Here is a 17055-nt window from a genome sequence, read left to right on the forward strand (position 1 = left end):
ACCCACTGTTAGTTATTCATGAGAGTTGCTACCGTAAATGGTCAAAAAGCAGCAGGCGAAGTGCACGTCTTCACAATGTTTCCTTGATGCACAGCTGCTGCTGTAATGGGATTGGATGCTGTAGTCTCTGTTTTCTGAGAGTGTGTGAGGTGATATTCGGGGCAGTGTTCAGCATCCCACAGGCCACTATAAATTCCTCCCGCAGCAGCAACTGTTATTTATGGAGCGGAGCCTGGGAATGCTCCTTTTGAGGAATTCTGACAATATTCTTATTTCCTCTGGCCATCAATCCCTTAAACACGATGTAGACTGTAAAAATACAATGTTCATGAAAGCGCCCTCTAAAGTCGCCTGGAATATCAATGCAAGCTCCTCCGAGGTCACGGTTCAGCCATCAATCTGCTGCAGTAGCTGTCAAGCCTCATCACTGCATGGTCCATGGAGAGGACTAGAAAGTCCTGAAAACTGAATCCACAAAACTGTAACTCTCTGCCATCTAGGCTGCGTCAGCCAGTCTGTCACATTTTTATTTTGCGGCTGTGGTCCACATGGACACATGGCATACAGACATGCCAAAGCTAGAACTGGGCTAATGAATGCCACTCTGACACACACTGGGCCAGACGTCGCTAAAGTATCTGAGGGGAGGCTGCATATAACAGCTGACTCATACAGAGCAAGCTGTAGTGACACCCAGCACTCCTTGTAATAAATACAACTGGACCAGCAGCTGCTAGTGTGAAAATGAAGAGGAAAAAGTGTTTCGCATCTACAGCCAAGAGCAAAGCAGCATAAAGTTTCCCTACAGTAAATCAATATTTACAGATCTGTGTCACACAGTAGCAGTAAAGAGTATTTATGCCATAAATAAATATCATACATTTTATGGTATCTGGCAAACACCATAGAGTGCCTTGATGTAAACCCTAATCCTTAAATACAGACTGATCCCTGTACAAAACTCTTGAGAAAGTCACGCTTCAGATTCTTTTATTTTAAATTACCCCTCAAAACATCTGCTGTAAATTTTGAGACAAATCAAGCAAGACATGTCCAACAGTTACAGTGTATACAACCTTAATGACACAAGAAATAAAGGATATGGAGAATTCATTTACTCTGATGTAAAACTATGGGAAATGCTCAAAGCACCAAGCAACCAAATTTAATTAATTCATAAATTTCAATTCAATTTAAACAAAATTATAATAGTCAATATGTATTTTATGCATGAAATCTTACTATTCTTAGCTAAATTAAGTCCAGTCTTGGGGGTGTTAAATATTGAAACGCAAATGCAAATCTTTCACATGAAGTTCAACTTGAAGTGAAAACACGTGAATTAACACCAGTATCTGATAGCAAAGTTTTCAAAGTCTCATCAGACTGATGGCGTTATGGTCACGTAGTAGTCTATTTGCTGATTGCACAACACTAAGCTATGTTAAACATTATCTGATAAAACATGTTATGTCATTTCCACGTAGATGCTGAACAGGCTACAACTCACATTATTATAGTTTATTATCAAAGCCTTTAGTTTATTGATCAGCTATGCTTTCACATTTTTATTTAAGTGAGCCCTGAAATACTACCTCATCAGCATTTTTAAAAATTATTTCTAATACTGTGGCTAGATTTGTAGGTGGTGTCAAATGAAATTGCACATTAACAGCCATTTGTTCTCTTAGTTTGACTCAAATACAATCGTTTTTCTTAAAATATGATACTTTTATATTTCCCATCTGGCAACAATGGCTTCACATCTTAGTTAGCAGTAAGTCACACAGCTGTCTGGATCAGGCTCAGTTTAAATAAATTCATGTCAGTGTTAAAATTTAATCATTCTGACTTGTTGGAGGAGAATTTAAAGAATTCTTTTTAGAGAGATACTATTCTTAGAAAGACAGTAAGTCTAGTCCTATTTTTACAGATACATCTCAGGTTCATATGAGAGCAGCTCACTCCCACACCAACTTTGGCCAGTTTGTGGAAAGTGGGCCAGCGTCTCTGAAATGTCCATCATTCTACTTACCTGCAGGGCTCAGGAAATGGAAGTCACAGTAGTCAAATAACCAGGCAGCCCTGCTTTTAGATCTTAAAGGGTCTCGTACACTCCTGCCTGCCTGCATGCAACGTGACATGCCGCTACTCTACCAGTTCTGGGAGTTGTGACAAACACGGCGCCCTGATTCACAGACCACAGCAGGGGGTGGCAGAGAGGATTGGCGATGGTAGTACAGCGTCTAAATAACACCAACTGACATCAACTGACATCAGACTGCATAGCTGATGACTTTGTTAAAGATTGTCCCCATCCTCTCATCTCCCCCTTTAGCTCTTCCTCTCATCTTTGCCCTTTCATTACCGTTTAAATGACATCATGACCCAAAATCGAAGTGAGCTAGTGAGTCTCCCTAATACTTTGACAAAAACTATGCCCCCATATCTCTCTGTCCTCATGCTCCCAATCTCAATATCTTAATCCTCATCATCAGTATGCGGTTCATTGTGCTGCCTTTCCTCCTTCATTCCTTCCAGTTTGGATGTGATTTGATTCTCCATCTTTCCCAAGAGCTTCCTCCATCGCTCGACCTCCCACTGCTATATTGTTCCCCCCTATTATTCTCTCCCTCTCTGCAGGATTCTGTCTAGCTCGGATGGTGGCGGATGAGCTCAGGCAAGGGCACCCCGAGTCTCCCCATTGTGCTCACTCCCGCCACTGCAGCTCCTCTTGCTTCCCATGGCTGCTTCTAAAACAACTCGAGCAATTCAGCTAGCTGGAAGGAAAACGTCTTCCTTTTGTCTAACACATGTTAATGATGTGTACGCTACGTTAATCTCCAAGGGTTACTATTACTACAAATGAGAGGTTTAACAGCTTCAGTGTGATTACAGTCTTTCTGAAAGCAGTGATCTACAGTTTCACCTGATGGCACACTGCCACACATGACCTCATCTTCATCACTGCTGTCAAGTGGATAGAAGGAAGTCCTTTGCATGGACCATAATCCACCTTTAAACTTTTAAATCATAACTGTTTGTTGGTGCATTTTTCTCATTCTTGAATAACTACCAAGCCTCCATATCATCATATCACTGAGTTTAATACAAAAAATATTTATCTAAAGCAAAAACTGTTGATGTCAGCATTTTTTTTGTTTATAAAATTCAAAGGCCAAAGCTGTGCAGACTCATCATTTTGCACACTCTCAACAGTGTCTACATTTATACATATATGAATATGCGATTAAGACAGTAATCCAGGTAAGGCGGAGTCCCCATAAATACCATAAATACCACAATATGACAATGTGATTATGATTTTAAAGCTATTCAGCCTGCATAGCTATGTCACAGTGGCACATTTACTGTAAGCTGTGGAAATAACCAGCTTCCAGTTCATATATTTGAGGTTGCCAAAAAATTAATATTATTGGGAATAAGTCAAGGATTTTTCTCTGAAGGAAGGCTAAAGAAAAAGCTGAAAATGTAGCAGTTGTGTGAGGAGTACATGGTTTATTATAACACTAAGTAGACTGAAAACAAGTGAGGAGATAAGAATGGAATAAAAAAATCAATCAATCAAGTTTTATGGATAGGGTTAGAAGAGGCTATGATGTAAATGAACATGTTCTTGAAGACAAAAATGTGTTTAGATTGCTTGAAAATATATAATACATTTAAATTATAAATCATGTGAATTTACTAACTTGGCCAATTTGCAAAATCTAAGAGAGAAAAAAAGAGGGAAGGGAAAAAAGGTGAAAACCAATGCAAAGTGAAAGTAAATAAATGAGTGAGAAAACTGGAAATATTAAGTCACACTATAGCATTGTTCTAGTGCTATCTGTGTATTTGTAAATAATTTAGTGCATTGTTCGTATATCATTTTGCATCATTCTGGTGTTTAAATGAATGACACACCTTCATCATTAATAAATTCATACAAATCTTGCATCCTTTAAACAGCTGTTTCCTGCCCCAGTTTGTGGTTTAAGCATGATTGCTCCCTTCTTCTTCCTCTACATGGTGTTAATCAATATATCCTGCCTGTAATGTAATCTCCACTGTATCTCATCGTCATCATGTTTGTTTCTCTGTCACACTTGTGAACTCTCATAAGCACAGGAAGTGAAAGTGGTGTTACAGTATCATTTTCACTTTAGATGTGCATGTATCAAATATACTGACTATACATTTTTAAATGACATTTCTTATCGAAACTAATGTTCCTCATCCCTACTGAACAGCATATATTGACAATATGTCAGTGTTAGAGGATCTGAGGGAAGACTTTAAGACAAAATCCTCAACTTTAACAGCGATGATGACTTTTGGAGTTAAGAGCTTGTTTAAATCAATGAAAGTTTAAAGTGTGAAGATCAATGAATTTGTTCTGGCAAAAATGTCAAATGACATCCAGAAAGAAATGTGCTTGCTTCTGTTCACAGTTCACAGTTTAGACACACATGCAGACAAAGCTGTTTTAATCTGATGTTCAAAATCAGGAATGCTAATAAACAATCTGATGTTTCATGAAATGATTTCCTGAAGAAGCATTAGTTTATTTATTTTACCCAAAACACACTCATGAACCAAAGTATAAATCAACTATCTTTTTTAAACTGTTGATATTTAATTTGGGACCCACAAACAGTGGTGGAAAGTAAATGAGTACATTTACTCAAGTACTGCACTTATACTTTCAGTATTTTCATTTGCTGCTACATCAATATAAATATTAATAAATATTGTAATTTCTAGGTTAGGAACCTCTTGACTAAACTGTATATGAAATAGTTCAAACTAGCTCCACCTCCAGCAGCTACAACAGTAACATGCTGTTTATACACTGATGCTTCTATATTAATAATGATAAATGATCATATAATAATGAGTCAGAGGGACCAAACCACTACTTTCACTGCAATACTTGCTAGCTGATAATACTACCTTTACTTAATAATTCATAATTCTTACATTGTTGTATTGGTAATTTTACCAGTAAAGGATACTTCAATACGTCTCCCACCACTGATCACAAAACTGTTACACAATAATCTTCATAGCTGCCTGCTTGATTCTCCAATTTCACTTGTTTGTTTGCCAATATTGAGCAATACACAGGATGCATTTATTTGCTGTCACCCTGCAGTTTGAAAAAGTAAACAGAAATAAACATCTCAATATGAACCAAAATCTCATTTTATGTCAATTTTACCCCTGCAATATCTGTGAACGTTACAAACACACAGACACACACACACACACACAAATGGATCAATAATGTAATTAGACACAGGGATGTTATCTCTGACTTACAGGTAGTTTTAAGCCTTAGTAAGCTATTCTGTATTGTTGATGTGTGCATCATGATGGAATAATCCATTTTATTTGAAGGCAATAAACACAATGATACAAGACTTTCCCAGTGTACTTCCTTCACCCAGCATCAATGACACAGAGAGTAGTTTACATATCCAATCTGATAACAGCTGTGAGTCTTCATCTCACTTTGTGGCACTCAAAACATACAATTATACATGAATGTGGTCTGCCAACGCCATCATTTACTGCTGAGTTCATTCACGCTGAACAAGTCTAGTGCTTTCTAGATGTTCAAGTAGAATGGAGGATTATGTCTGTTTGCAGGAGGTGAACTCGAGATAATCCGTGTGTGTTAACAGCAGTCGGCGATGTCGTAAAACTTAGACATACAAATGCAAACACGTATCAAACCCAGTCACGTTAAATGTTACAACTATGTTCTTTCCTCACTTATTTCTCCTGGTCTTTCCCTTTACCCTGCCAGCCATGAAGAGAAGCAAAATAACTCAAATTAAAAAAAAACTGCTTGAAACTACAGATTTAGCTCAGTGGTCCCCTGGGAGGGACTGCACAGAACAATCAAAGGAGACCTTAAGCACAAGCAGGCAAGTCCCATCAATCTTTCGGTAGTTTATCAGCGCCCATTATTAGCCCCTGCTTGAAGCTTTGAAGTAAACTGCACACACACACACACACCTTTACGGACAGGCTCTCAGTTGTGGTGTTCATTTGACACCACACTGCTAGTGAGGAGACAGTCAAATAAAGAGGTCTGTAGATGAATCTTAATTGTTCATTATTGTACAATAAAAAGGAAAGATTAGGCCAATCCCTGATGAAAAACTCTCTCAGGTTATGGAGTGTGTGTGTGTGTGTGTGTGTAGGTGTAGGTGTAGGTGTTGTGCAACTATGACGTCAATGACTTATAAAGGTGTGTTTGTGTGCAAAAGGGCAAAAGGGCGAGTGAGGAGTGTAAGTCTTAAGTACAGCTAGAACAACAGATGTGAGACTTCAAAAATGAGTCTGATTTTGAGAGAAGGGCGTTGACTGATAATACTTTGTGACACTATTCAAACTAAATCCCCTCTTTGACCTCTACTGGCTGGTAGATGACCCAGACGTTTAGACCCACTGTTCCACACAGTTTGTGATTAATCAGCGTAAGTGGTCGGTATGGCACGAACTCTTGAAACAGGAATGTACGTACAAATACTAACAGAGAGAGATCCACACACACACACACACACAAAAAAAACACAACTAAAGGGAACTCACATCAGAACGAAACCTTTTGTCTTGAGGAGGGAACTGTGTTTTTTCATCTGTCCGAGCAGTTTGATGTCTAAATTAAACAGAGCCACAAACTTTTTTTTTCTCTCTCTCTTCATGACACACCTGCTTCCTGGTGAAAACAGGAACCATTATGTTCTGTAACTGGCCGTTATCCAGTAACCAACTGATGCAAGCACGTTACATTGAGCTTTGTGAATCAAAGCGGCTCGTCCTATTCTCAAGCTGCACCCACCCGCCAGACTGGATCATGTTTGATTACCTGAGTCAGTGTACATTACAGACCAAATCACCCAACAAAGAAAGCAATTAACATTTGATCTGATTTTTTTATTACTATTCAGTGTCTTCAGGTAGAACATTTCAAGACACGGCCAGGAAGTGTGACCCACTCAAGAGCTCCACAAACTCCCATTCCCCTTCTCCCTGCCTATCAGCTGCAATCCTTCCTGTTCCATCTATCTCATCTTCAATCCATCCACCGATGCACCCTGCAATTGATTCTCGCGTACTGTAATACACATGAAGTCATATAAATTGCATGAATTGGTTTCCAGTTTCCGTTAAGGAACCGACAACTTGTTCCCCCTCCTCATTTTCGATTTCTCTCTTCATGTGTCAGCTAGTCATTTCACAACTTCTCCAAATTGCCACAGCTCCCATCTGAAAGAGCTGAGCTGCAGATGGGTCGAGAGGTCCGTGCGTGAATAGTACTGTGTGCATGCATGTGTGTGTTTGTAGCCGTGACCCATCAGGCCTCGTGGGAAGCTGCAGCTCAACTGATGGATGCCAAGGAAGTACAGAGAGAGGAGGGAGGGAGCGAGGGAGGGAGACAAGTGCCTGTACTGCAGCAATGCAGGAGCAGCGAGGGAGAGGGATGTCAATGAAATGAAGAGAGAGAAAAAAAATGAAATGTTGACTGGAAAACAAGGCAGTACACAAATGTCAGATGCATGCCTGGAGTCAGTGTTTGCAACTCTAACAAGTTTATGCTGATTTTCATTCTGGGAGCGTTTCTGTACGGTGTCACTGTTTTGCTGATCTATCCACCTTACACTGTGGTTATGACAATATCATCCTCAGCCCAACCTAGCAGAGAAAACAAGCCCCGGCAAGGCAAACACTCCCTGCTGAGCCTCCCATGTCTCCTCCCTCCCATGCCCCCTGAACAAACAGCTCTCCCTCTGGAGGCTACATGGCAGGGAGGGGGACCTCTCGGGACTATTGACTGGCTCGCTCTCAGGTCTGTTGTTTCACCCCGTCGTGAACACGGCCTTGCTTGGACGACCCATGGCTGGTGTTTTCACTTCCCAGCAGCGTAAGTAATGTATACTTTTCCTCTGTTCTCATTCAGCAACCTCCCTTCCGATGCCTTTCCCTTTCCGACTGGCCTGCTGCAGTATGTAAACACAGTCCGAGGGAAGCCTCTACTCATTTTTCACTGTACAACTACCCCCACCCTGTGCAAACCCCGTAGCTGCCTTCTCCATTTCATATAGCCCAATGACACAAACACGCACGCACTAACACAAAGCACATTAAACATACGCTCGCTCCTCGATGCATGTAACTGCACAAGCACAGAAAGAAAGAAGAGGAGAGGAGCTAATGCACTGCTACACACAGCAGAAGGATTGCAAGCACTCAAGGAACAAATATCCTGTTCTCGTCATAAAATTTTCATCTTGTGCGAGCTTGCCGGTGGGCCCGGCCTATATCCTGGTGAAAAATATACACACTTAACCTTGAGCTGATCTTTTTAACATAATGCGACTGCTTTATTGGATTGTAGCTGGCTGTTCTTCAGGAATACCAAGTGCAAAGAGCGGTCTGACCACGGCAAGTTGGGGAACAGGCAAGGACAAAGTGGCGGTGCTGAGAAGTCCTTGTCTCGGATCTTATGACTGGTCGTCATGTTCTAGTGGAAGGACACTAATGTGACACCTTGTGCTGGGAACATTGCAAAAGTGTTGAGCTGAACCTGATGCAATAAAGAAAACTACTTAATTCCCACAACTCTGACGTATGTATACGTATGCATGCTCATTTTAATTATACTCTAAATAACTGGGAATATTAGTATACAAGATAATCTCATCTCAAGGTCCATTTAGAAGCTACTTTCAATTATAGGATGATATGACCTTCAATAGAGGATAATACTCATTCATTTTTAAGCCACCAACTGGTGATGAAAATGATGTGATATGAAAGCTCCAGAGCACCTAATAAATGGTCCTTTTCAATTTCTGTTTCTAATGTCAAAGATGAACTATGAAACTGAATTACACTTTAATTTAGCAGAAGATCTCAAAGTTAGTTAACAGAAAAGTAGGTCACTTTCACAGGAACTGAAGACTGCAAGTGAGATCTATGATAACGTGAGATGTGTTCACCATTTCTTTCTTGGTTTGTACCTGTTGACCTTCAAAATAACATTGACTGCAGCTATGTGGAAAATAACAGAGTACTTTCAACACCCATCCTCGGCATTTTGCAAAACAATTGATGCAATGTACCATGAACTTTTGCTGGAAAGCCCAAAAATGTAACGAACAACTAGAAATATTGTGTAACTAGAAATATTGCCTCACTGTTGTATACCTCTGCCAAAAAGGTTAAGATGCAGTTTACATCCATGTCTGCCCAGACATGTGAGATCGGCTGTAATGTCTTAATGTCGTCATGTTGAAACTTTTTGCAGATGCTCCCGTTGCATAGATTGCAGATGGCTTGTATTTTATTGGTCTCATTTACTCTGAAGAAGTTCCACACCACCGACATGTTTGTTTGAATCCGACAGTTAGTTTTGAGCCCTGTCGCAATGTAACGGACAATAAAGTTTTTTGAGCTATAAAATAAAATAAAATAAAGCTATTTGCAATCTGTGCAACACTAAAGTACCTCGTGGGGAAGCATCTGCAAAATGTTTCAACACCACAAATGTACCTGGAGAGGGAACACGAGGAGGAGTATGCTGAGTTTAAGAAACAGAGCGTGGACAAAGAAGACGTGATCGGATCAGTGATCGGTTTATTTAAACTCACTAATCAGTGATCGGCCCCAAAAATCCTGATCGTGTAAAGCTTACTTAATAGTAATTTCATAAAATCACCACAGTTTCAAGGTGGGCACCAAGATTAGTGTCACTACCTAAAGTATCCAAACTAATGTGAAATATGGTCACAATCACCTCTTCTGTTCTTAAGATATGGCATTAAATAACAGCCAGAAAAGTGTTTTGCTGAACATTATCACATTGAAGTTAACCGTTGACCTTTTCAATATTAAACATCATTACTTCTTCATTTTATCTTCCTAGACATTTGTGTGAAACTTTGTCATAATTAGCATATGACTTCTCAAGTTATGACCATAAATGTGTTCTGTGAGGTCACATTGACCATGACCTTTGACCACCGAATTCTAATCAGTTCATTCTTGAGTCCAAGAGGGAAGAAATTCCCTCAAGATATTCCTGAGTTATCACAATCAGGAGAATGGGACGGATGGAAGGACAATCTAAGAACATAATGCCTCGGGCCACAGCTCTCACCAGTGCAGAGCCATAAAAATCAATCAAATCTAAAATTGAGGAAGAAATTAATTTAGCATAAATGTCATGCTGCTGGGCCAAGCAACACACCTCACACAAAAACATTGATCTGTCAGACAACTAATTTCAGGTTGAAAGCACCATGAGTACCACATTGTTAGGAAAGTGCATCAAACCAGTTTTTCATAAGCACCAGCTGTTGATGGGATGTCTGGACTTTAAAACATTCCCAGCCAGCTACTTTCTGCTTTTTGTTTTTTTATATAGTGAGTTCTTGTCCTAATGATGTAAGGTGCTTTGCATCCAATGGAGCAGAGCCTACGTCATGGAAGCAAAAGCTAAACTGTCACTCAGCGCTTGTTGGTGTGTATGTGCTCATCAGTCACACAAGGGTAGGCAGGACAGGTAATGAGACCGCACATTTTGACAACTTAAGTCTGAATGGTTTTCAGCTTCTTTCCGGCACACAAAAAAAATACATACATGGCTTTTTACTATTGCAAGCTGCTATTCATGCTGTTTTATTGCTGTGGAATGTTGTTTTAGAACTCGTTTGTCTTGCCCGTCTACTATATATTGCTTTTAACATCAGTCATGCCTGTGAACGGTATAAGCTATGTAACTTTCTTAATGTCTAAAAACAACTAGATCTATATGTTGTGTTAATTGTGTACTTACATTATCCCAAATATTTCCAACAATGTTCAAATACAGAGAAATCCGTAATGTTAATCAAGGTAACGGTCCATTTCATTTGGTTGCCTGTCAATAGCAGCAGCAGTCACCCCCTACCCCTCCTTATACTGTGAAGCAGCAGCTGCACCCCAGCTCCCCTCCTGGGTCCCAGGCTGGGTACAATTTTATCCCAGCTGGACAATATATGCATCTGCAAGTCAATTTAAGTATATTATAATTTAGATGAATCTAATTTAACTGTGTGGATGTTAAAAAAAAGAATAAAAAGTCCTTAGGTGGCTCTTAGCATTATGCACGCATACATTACTATTAATTTCGTAAATTGCTTAGTTGAACATTTTTGATACGTTTGCTTTCAGATCAAAGTCACATGTCACAGAAACAGCTCGTTCTCCACTGGTACATGACATATTGGACTAGCAAAACTTCCTGGTGTTGGTAATCCAAATATATTCTTATAATCTGTTGATTTATGGGGCATATTCAAGTTTTATGGATAACTGGCTTCATATGGCAGCATGGACTGCATTATTTCAACAACACTGAATCATAGCAACCAAACCCCAGTGGAGAGGTTGCTTTGAACAGCTGGATTTTTTGACTATGTTTTGATAGATTGCTCCTCTTAATGTCTTTATTAAAAGGCTGGCATCCAGGGACCTCATCAACCCTTCAAGCCATCCTCCCCTAAATAAGCTTTCCATGCTAATCACCGGTAAACGGAAAATAATAGAAACAACAACCGATAACAATTAGTCAAAACAGGAACGTGTGGTGAAGGATTATTGCTGGTAGAGTTTTAGCAGCTGGAAAAATGCATCTAGACAAATGTGAAATTAGTGCTGAATGTGGGGTTTAGGGGCAGAATTTCATTATTTCAGCATTTTAAGATCTAAAGTGGATAAAAGTAACCATTAAAACAATTGCCACAGCTGGCAGCTTCTTAAGGCAAGATCACGCAGGTTACACTGACTGCCAATACCAAACTGGTTAATATTGATCTAATATCTAAAACAATCTAAAATCTTGGCATGATGATCATACAGACATTTACAGATTGACCTTTTCAAAAAAACTTTAAAAACTGCAGTCTGGTGATGCAGACCGAAGACTGCTGACGATGCTGATACTAGCTCTGGAGTCCTCTGGATCCATGTGCTGTCCACATCAATGAGGGACCCACGTACACACAGCTCATGTAATAAATATTGATTTGCTATAGAGCCCATACAACAGAAAAATCAATAATGTCCCAAAATGAAACACACACTAGTATTTTCAATTATATACATACAAACAGACAGATAGACTAACCTGTGGAGACAGGGCAGTGGGAGGCTGGCTGAAGAGTGTGGAGTGGGCTGCTGATCGTAGGCCATGTGCTCTCCTGACAGTCTGACGGGTGAAAGGAGCAGACAGTACCTCCTGCTGAGGAGAAGACACACAAAACAGATGGAAATATCAAGTTAGGGATCATCATCGTTAACTCAAAGTGGAAACAAAGTGTCTGGGATAACCATTACAACATGGAAAATGGCAGCTCTCGTGCTATTCTCAAAATAGGCGACATCAAGACCTTCAGTATGTTGAGCTACAAAGAAGCTTAAAATAATGATGCATGAAAGTGGTAGTTGTATTCTATTTTCTATTCTAGCCACAGAATAGTCACAGGGCAATTTCCTTTTTGCTGCAATTCAAACACACCATGTGGTCGGAGCAGAGTGTGCAGCACCGGAGTAATATCATGTGAAATTCTCTGTGTATGCTGGGGGGAAAGCATACGAGGAAATCTCCACTGCTGTCACTGTCAGTCAGCGATGAAAGAGCTGGCCGGCCTGCAGCTGCTTCACACCTGAACCAGGATAAGCAGTGACTTGGTTCTTTCGCTATCAATGCATGATGTTACTTACAAGCTGATTCTTATCATACTTGAGGAAAACTTTAGGTTATTTACATAACCCCGGTTCTCTGAGTAATATGAGTGAGATGTCTCACTATGGGATGCACGCCTTGCTGCAGCCCTCAGAAGCATTTATCTCATTACGCCAATCCTGATTGGCTGGTGAACGTGTCCGTCCGCCACAGGTAGTCCCATCTACCTTAAATAGCTCATGCGGACGGCACCACCCTCATTCAAGATAAGCACCTCTTCTCACTCGCCCAAGCAAGAAGGGTAGTCTGGTGAGACATCTCACTCATATTACTCAGAGAACCGGGGTTATGTAAATAACCTAAAGTTCTCTTTCATAATATTTCGTTCGATGTCTCACTATGGGATATGGTTGCTCCCGTATTGCCAGACAAGCTTATCGAGCGTCCACCAACCCACAGGGAAAAATGTACTCTGTTCCAATCAGGACAGCAAAACCGCGCGTGCCACGCACGGAGCGGAGACGTCCAGCATATAAAAACGGACAAAAGTGAGAGGCGAGGACCAACTCGCTGCAGCACAGATGTCCTGAACAGAAACTCCCCTGAATAAGGCCCAGGATGCGGCCAAGCCCCGAGTCGAGTGCGCCCGCAGACCCGCAGGTGTCTGCAAACCCTGACTCGTATAAGCCAAAGCAATCGCCTCCACGACCCAGTGGGACAGGCGCTGCTTTGTGACAGGTTTCCCCTTATGAGGATTAGCCCAGGAGACAAACAGCTGATCGCTCCTCCTGAAACCCTTAGTCCTGTCCATGTAAGTGCGCACCGCACGGACTGGACATAACGCATGTGACCGCTGCTCTCCAGGTGAGGCAGCAAAGGCCACAAGGTCAATAGGAGAACATGAGCCCACTACCTTAGGCACAAAGGCCGGGTTGGGCTTCAAAATCATCCTCACATCCCCCGGGAAAAGCTGAGTGCATGATGGATGCACCGAAAGCGCATGGATGTCACTAACCCGTTTAGCCGAAGCCAGAGCCAGTAACAACACTGTCTTGAGAGACAGGTGTTTCAAGCCTGCTCCCCCCAGCGGCTCAAAAGGAGGACCCTTGAGCCCCTCCAGAACCACCGCCAGATCCCATGGTGGCACCAGCGGTCTGGACACGGGGAGAAGCCTGCGCGCTCCCTTCATAAAACGGCAAACCAGCGGGTGCTGGCTCGCTGTTTGTTCCCCAAACCCCACGTGACAGGCGGCTATAGCTGCCAAGTACACTTTAACTGTGGAGAAGGCTTTTCGTTTGTCAATCAGGTCCTGTAAGAATGACAATATCACACCCACTGGACACTGAAAAGGAACATGGCCATTTCTGTGACACCAGTCCTCAAACACTCTCCACTTACAGTCATACAGAGACCTAGTGGAAGAGGCTCGAGCACTTTGTATAGTGGAAATCACACGCTGTGGGAGTCCCACCGCTGACAAATTGAACCACTCAGGGGCCAAACCCACAGCGCCAGGCGTTCTGGGTGCGGGTGGAAAACCGCCCCCCCCCCCCTGCGATAACAGGTCCCTGCGCAGCGGGAGCTGCCAAGGTTGCGCGCACAGCAACCGATATATCTCCGCCAGCCAATGCATCGCAGGCCAATGCGGAGCTATCAGAATCAGCGCGTGGCCGTGGTCCCTCACTCCGGATAGAGTGGGGGGTAACAGGGCCAGGGGAGGGAACGCGTAAAGAAGCTTGTGCGGCCAGACGTGCGCTAGTGCGTCTATGCCGAGGGGAGCATCCAGGCTGCGCAGAGAGTAAAACAGCGCGCACTGCGCGTTTCCTCTTGACGCGAACAGATCCACCGCGGCCCGACCATAACGGGCCCATATCTGTTCCACAATCACCGGGTGCAGAGTCCACTCCCCGTATACCGGCGCGCCCCTGGACAACAGGTCCGCGCCCGTGTTCAGAGCTCCCGGGACGTGCGTCGCCCTCAGGGAGAGGAGACGACCGCAGCTCCACAGGATCAGTCTGCGAGCCAGCATGTGCAACTGACGAGAGCGCAACCCCCCTTGGCGGTTGATGTACGTTACCGTCGTCGTATTGTCCGTCCTCACCAGGACATGATGGCCCATGAGAGACGGAAGGAAGTGTTTCAGGGAGAGGAACACCGCTGAAAGTTCCAGAAAATTTATGTGAGACCGCTGGAGGTCCACACTCCAGCGGCCCCTCATCGACCGGCCCTCGTGAATTCCGCCCCACCCTGTCAGGCTGGCGTCCGTAGTGACCACCGTCCTGGACAGGACAGAGCCCATGGGCACCCCGCGGGTCAGAAAATACGGGGCTCGCCAGTGGCGCAGTGCCCTGACGCACCCCGGCGTAACCAACACTCTCCGTGCGCCATGACGCACGGGATCCCGCCCGCATGAGGCCACCCAGAGCTGGAATTCCCTCATGTGGAGGCGACCTAGACGGACCACGAGAATGGCTGACACCATCAGTCCGAGTAATCGAAGACACAATCTGAATTGAACAGATTTGCCTGGATGGAAATCGTTCTGTCGCACCAGGCGCAGCAGGGATGCGTGTGTGAGCATCCTGAACTTGTATTTCCTGAGAAATTTGTTCAGAGCACGTAGATCCAGGATAGGGCGAATACCACTCCCCCCCCGTTTTGGGACCAGAAAGTACCTGGAGTAAAAACCGCTCTGACACTGTGCGGGAGGAACGACACAGATTGCTCCTTTGTTTAACAGTGAGAGGATTTCCTCTTGTAAAACACGAGCTGACTCTCCCTGAGCCTGGGAGTGTATTATGCCGGCGAATCGAGGGGGAACAGCGGCAAACTGCAGCCTGTAACCCCTCGAAATCGTCTTCAACACCCAGGGTGAAGCTGCGAGCGCAGCCCACTTCTCCCACCTGCGGCAGAGAGGTGAGACGCGCTGCAGCTCCTCCACCATGAGAGGTCCCAACCGCGGTGCGGTGGCGCCCTCTCGTGGTGGAAAACTGACATGGCCTCTGGGCGGTGCTGTGCACTTTGGCCCGGGAGGACAACGCAGTGACGGGGACCTCACTGCCCTCACCCCGGGAAAAGCCGCGGCTTTTCCCGGGGGTGGGACAGCAGGTGCCGCCACCGCGCTGTTTATTTTTATAGTTTTGGCTTTTATTCGCTGCGCCCTCGGCACTCGGCCTGGATGCGACAGCGGGACACATTCTATTTTCTATATGAAAACTTGTGTGTGTGTGCGTGCTTGTGGACATGGGAGAGGGGCAACCGCTGAACCCTCTGCCGTCAGATGTCCGTCTCTCCCGGTCTGCTCTGGCACGGTCCGTGGCAGCTGGGAGATGGGGGCGTGGGGGGCCCCGGAGTGCACGCTCGGAAGCCAAACAGGTGGAGCTGGAGAACGGGGAACTTCCAGCTGCATCACCGGTGACGAGAGGGGCGGTCAGGCCGCTCTCTTCCTCTTCCTGGCCTGGTGGCTAGTAGCTTGCGCGGGCTGTGCCGGCGGAGCTGTAGCTGGGGCCGAGGGCTTTTTGAACCAGCCGGGCCGCCCGGGCACGGGCGGCAGGGCGGGCTGAGGCTTCGGATGTTTCGGTATTTTGAACTGCGAAACCTGGGCGAAGGATTTACGCTGCGCAGGTGGAGAGGGAGCTGAGGGCTTGCGAGGGAGGCAGAGCTTGAGAGCTTCGTCTTCCTTCTTTTTGGCTTCACACCGTTGTTGCATCGATGCTAGGGCGGAACCAAAAATACCCTCCGGGACAATGGGCATGTCCAGGACGTCGTCCTTCTCTCTGTCTGACAGGCTGGCGAGGTTGAGCCACCGCGCTCGCTCCTGCAGAACCATGGTCCCCATCGCTCTTCCCGTGGCCTGGACCGCGCAGCGTTGGACACGGAGACACAGGTCGGTGATGACCGGTATCTCCTCCCACGCAGCTGGGTCCTGAGTTTGCGCAACATCCTCGCACAACTCAGCCTGGTAGGCCGTGAGCAGCGAGAGGACATTGAGCGCTCTGGCCGAGAGCGCCGCCGCCTTGTACGCATTCTCAGTCAGGGCTGACTGAAAACGGTCGGACTTGGACGGCAGGCTGGGGCTCCGGGAGGACACCGCTGACAGCTGGGGGTGAAGGTGAGCTGCAACAAGTGGCTCCATCGGAGGCATGCGGAGCAGACCCAGGCTCTCCATCGCCTCACAGTCGAGGGACGAGGCCCCGGGAACCGGGCTCCGGCTGCTGTAGGGGCGGTCTCTCCATGAGCGCGCCACCTCCTCCAGCAGCTCCGGGAAGACGGGGAGAAGTTGCTTCGTCGCGCTCTTGGCCAAGGGCAAT

General features: G+C 44.6%; 1 protein-coding gene across 6 annotated transcripts in view; it reads right to left on the reverse strand.

Annotated features, from left to right (window-relative positions):
- Positions 1–17055, reverse strand: part of mcu (mitochondrial calcium uniporter) — a 69499-nt gene that overhangs the window by 16353 nt on the left and 36091 nt on the right. For 4 of the 6 annotated variants that reach the window (XM_053333119.1, XM_053333121.1, XM_053333117.1 and 1 more), the window contains one exon: positions 12188–12301. In XM_053333119.1, the coding sequence (XP_053189094.1) occupies positions 12188–12301 (114 nt within the window). The remainder of the gene's footprint in view (positions 1–12187; positions 12302–17055) is intronic. The other 2 variants (XM_053333122.1, XM_053333118.1) reach the window with 1 other exon arrangement.

Source organism: Scomber japonicus, chromosome 14, assembly GCF_027409825.1.
Source record: "Scomber japonicus isolate fScoJap1 chromosome 14, fScoJap1.pri, whole genome shotgun sequence".
Lineage (NCBI taxonomy): Eukaryota > Metazoa > Chordata > Actinopteri > Scombriformes > Scombridae > Scomber > Scomber japonicus.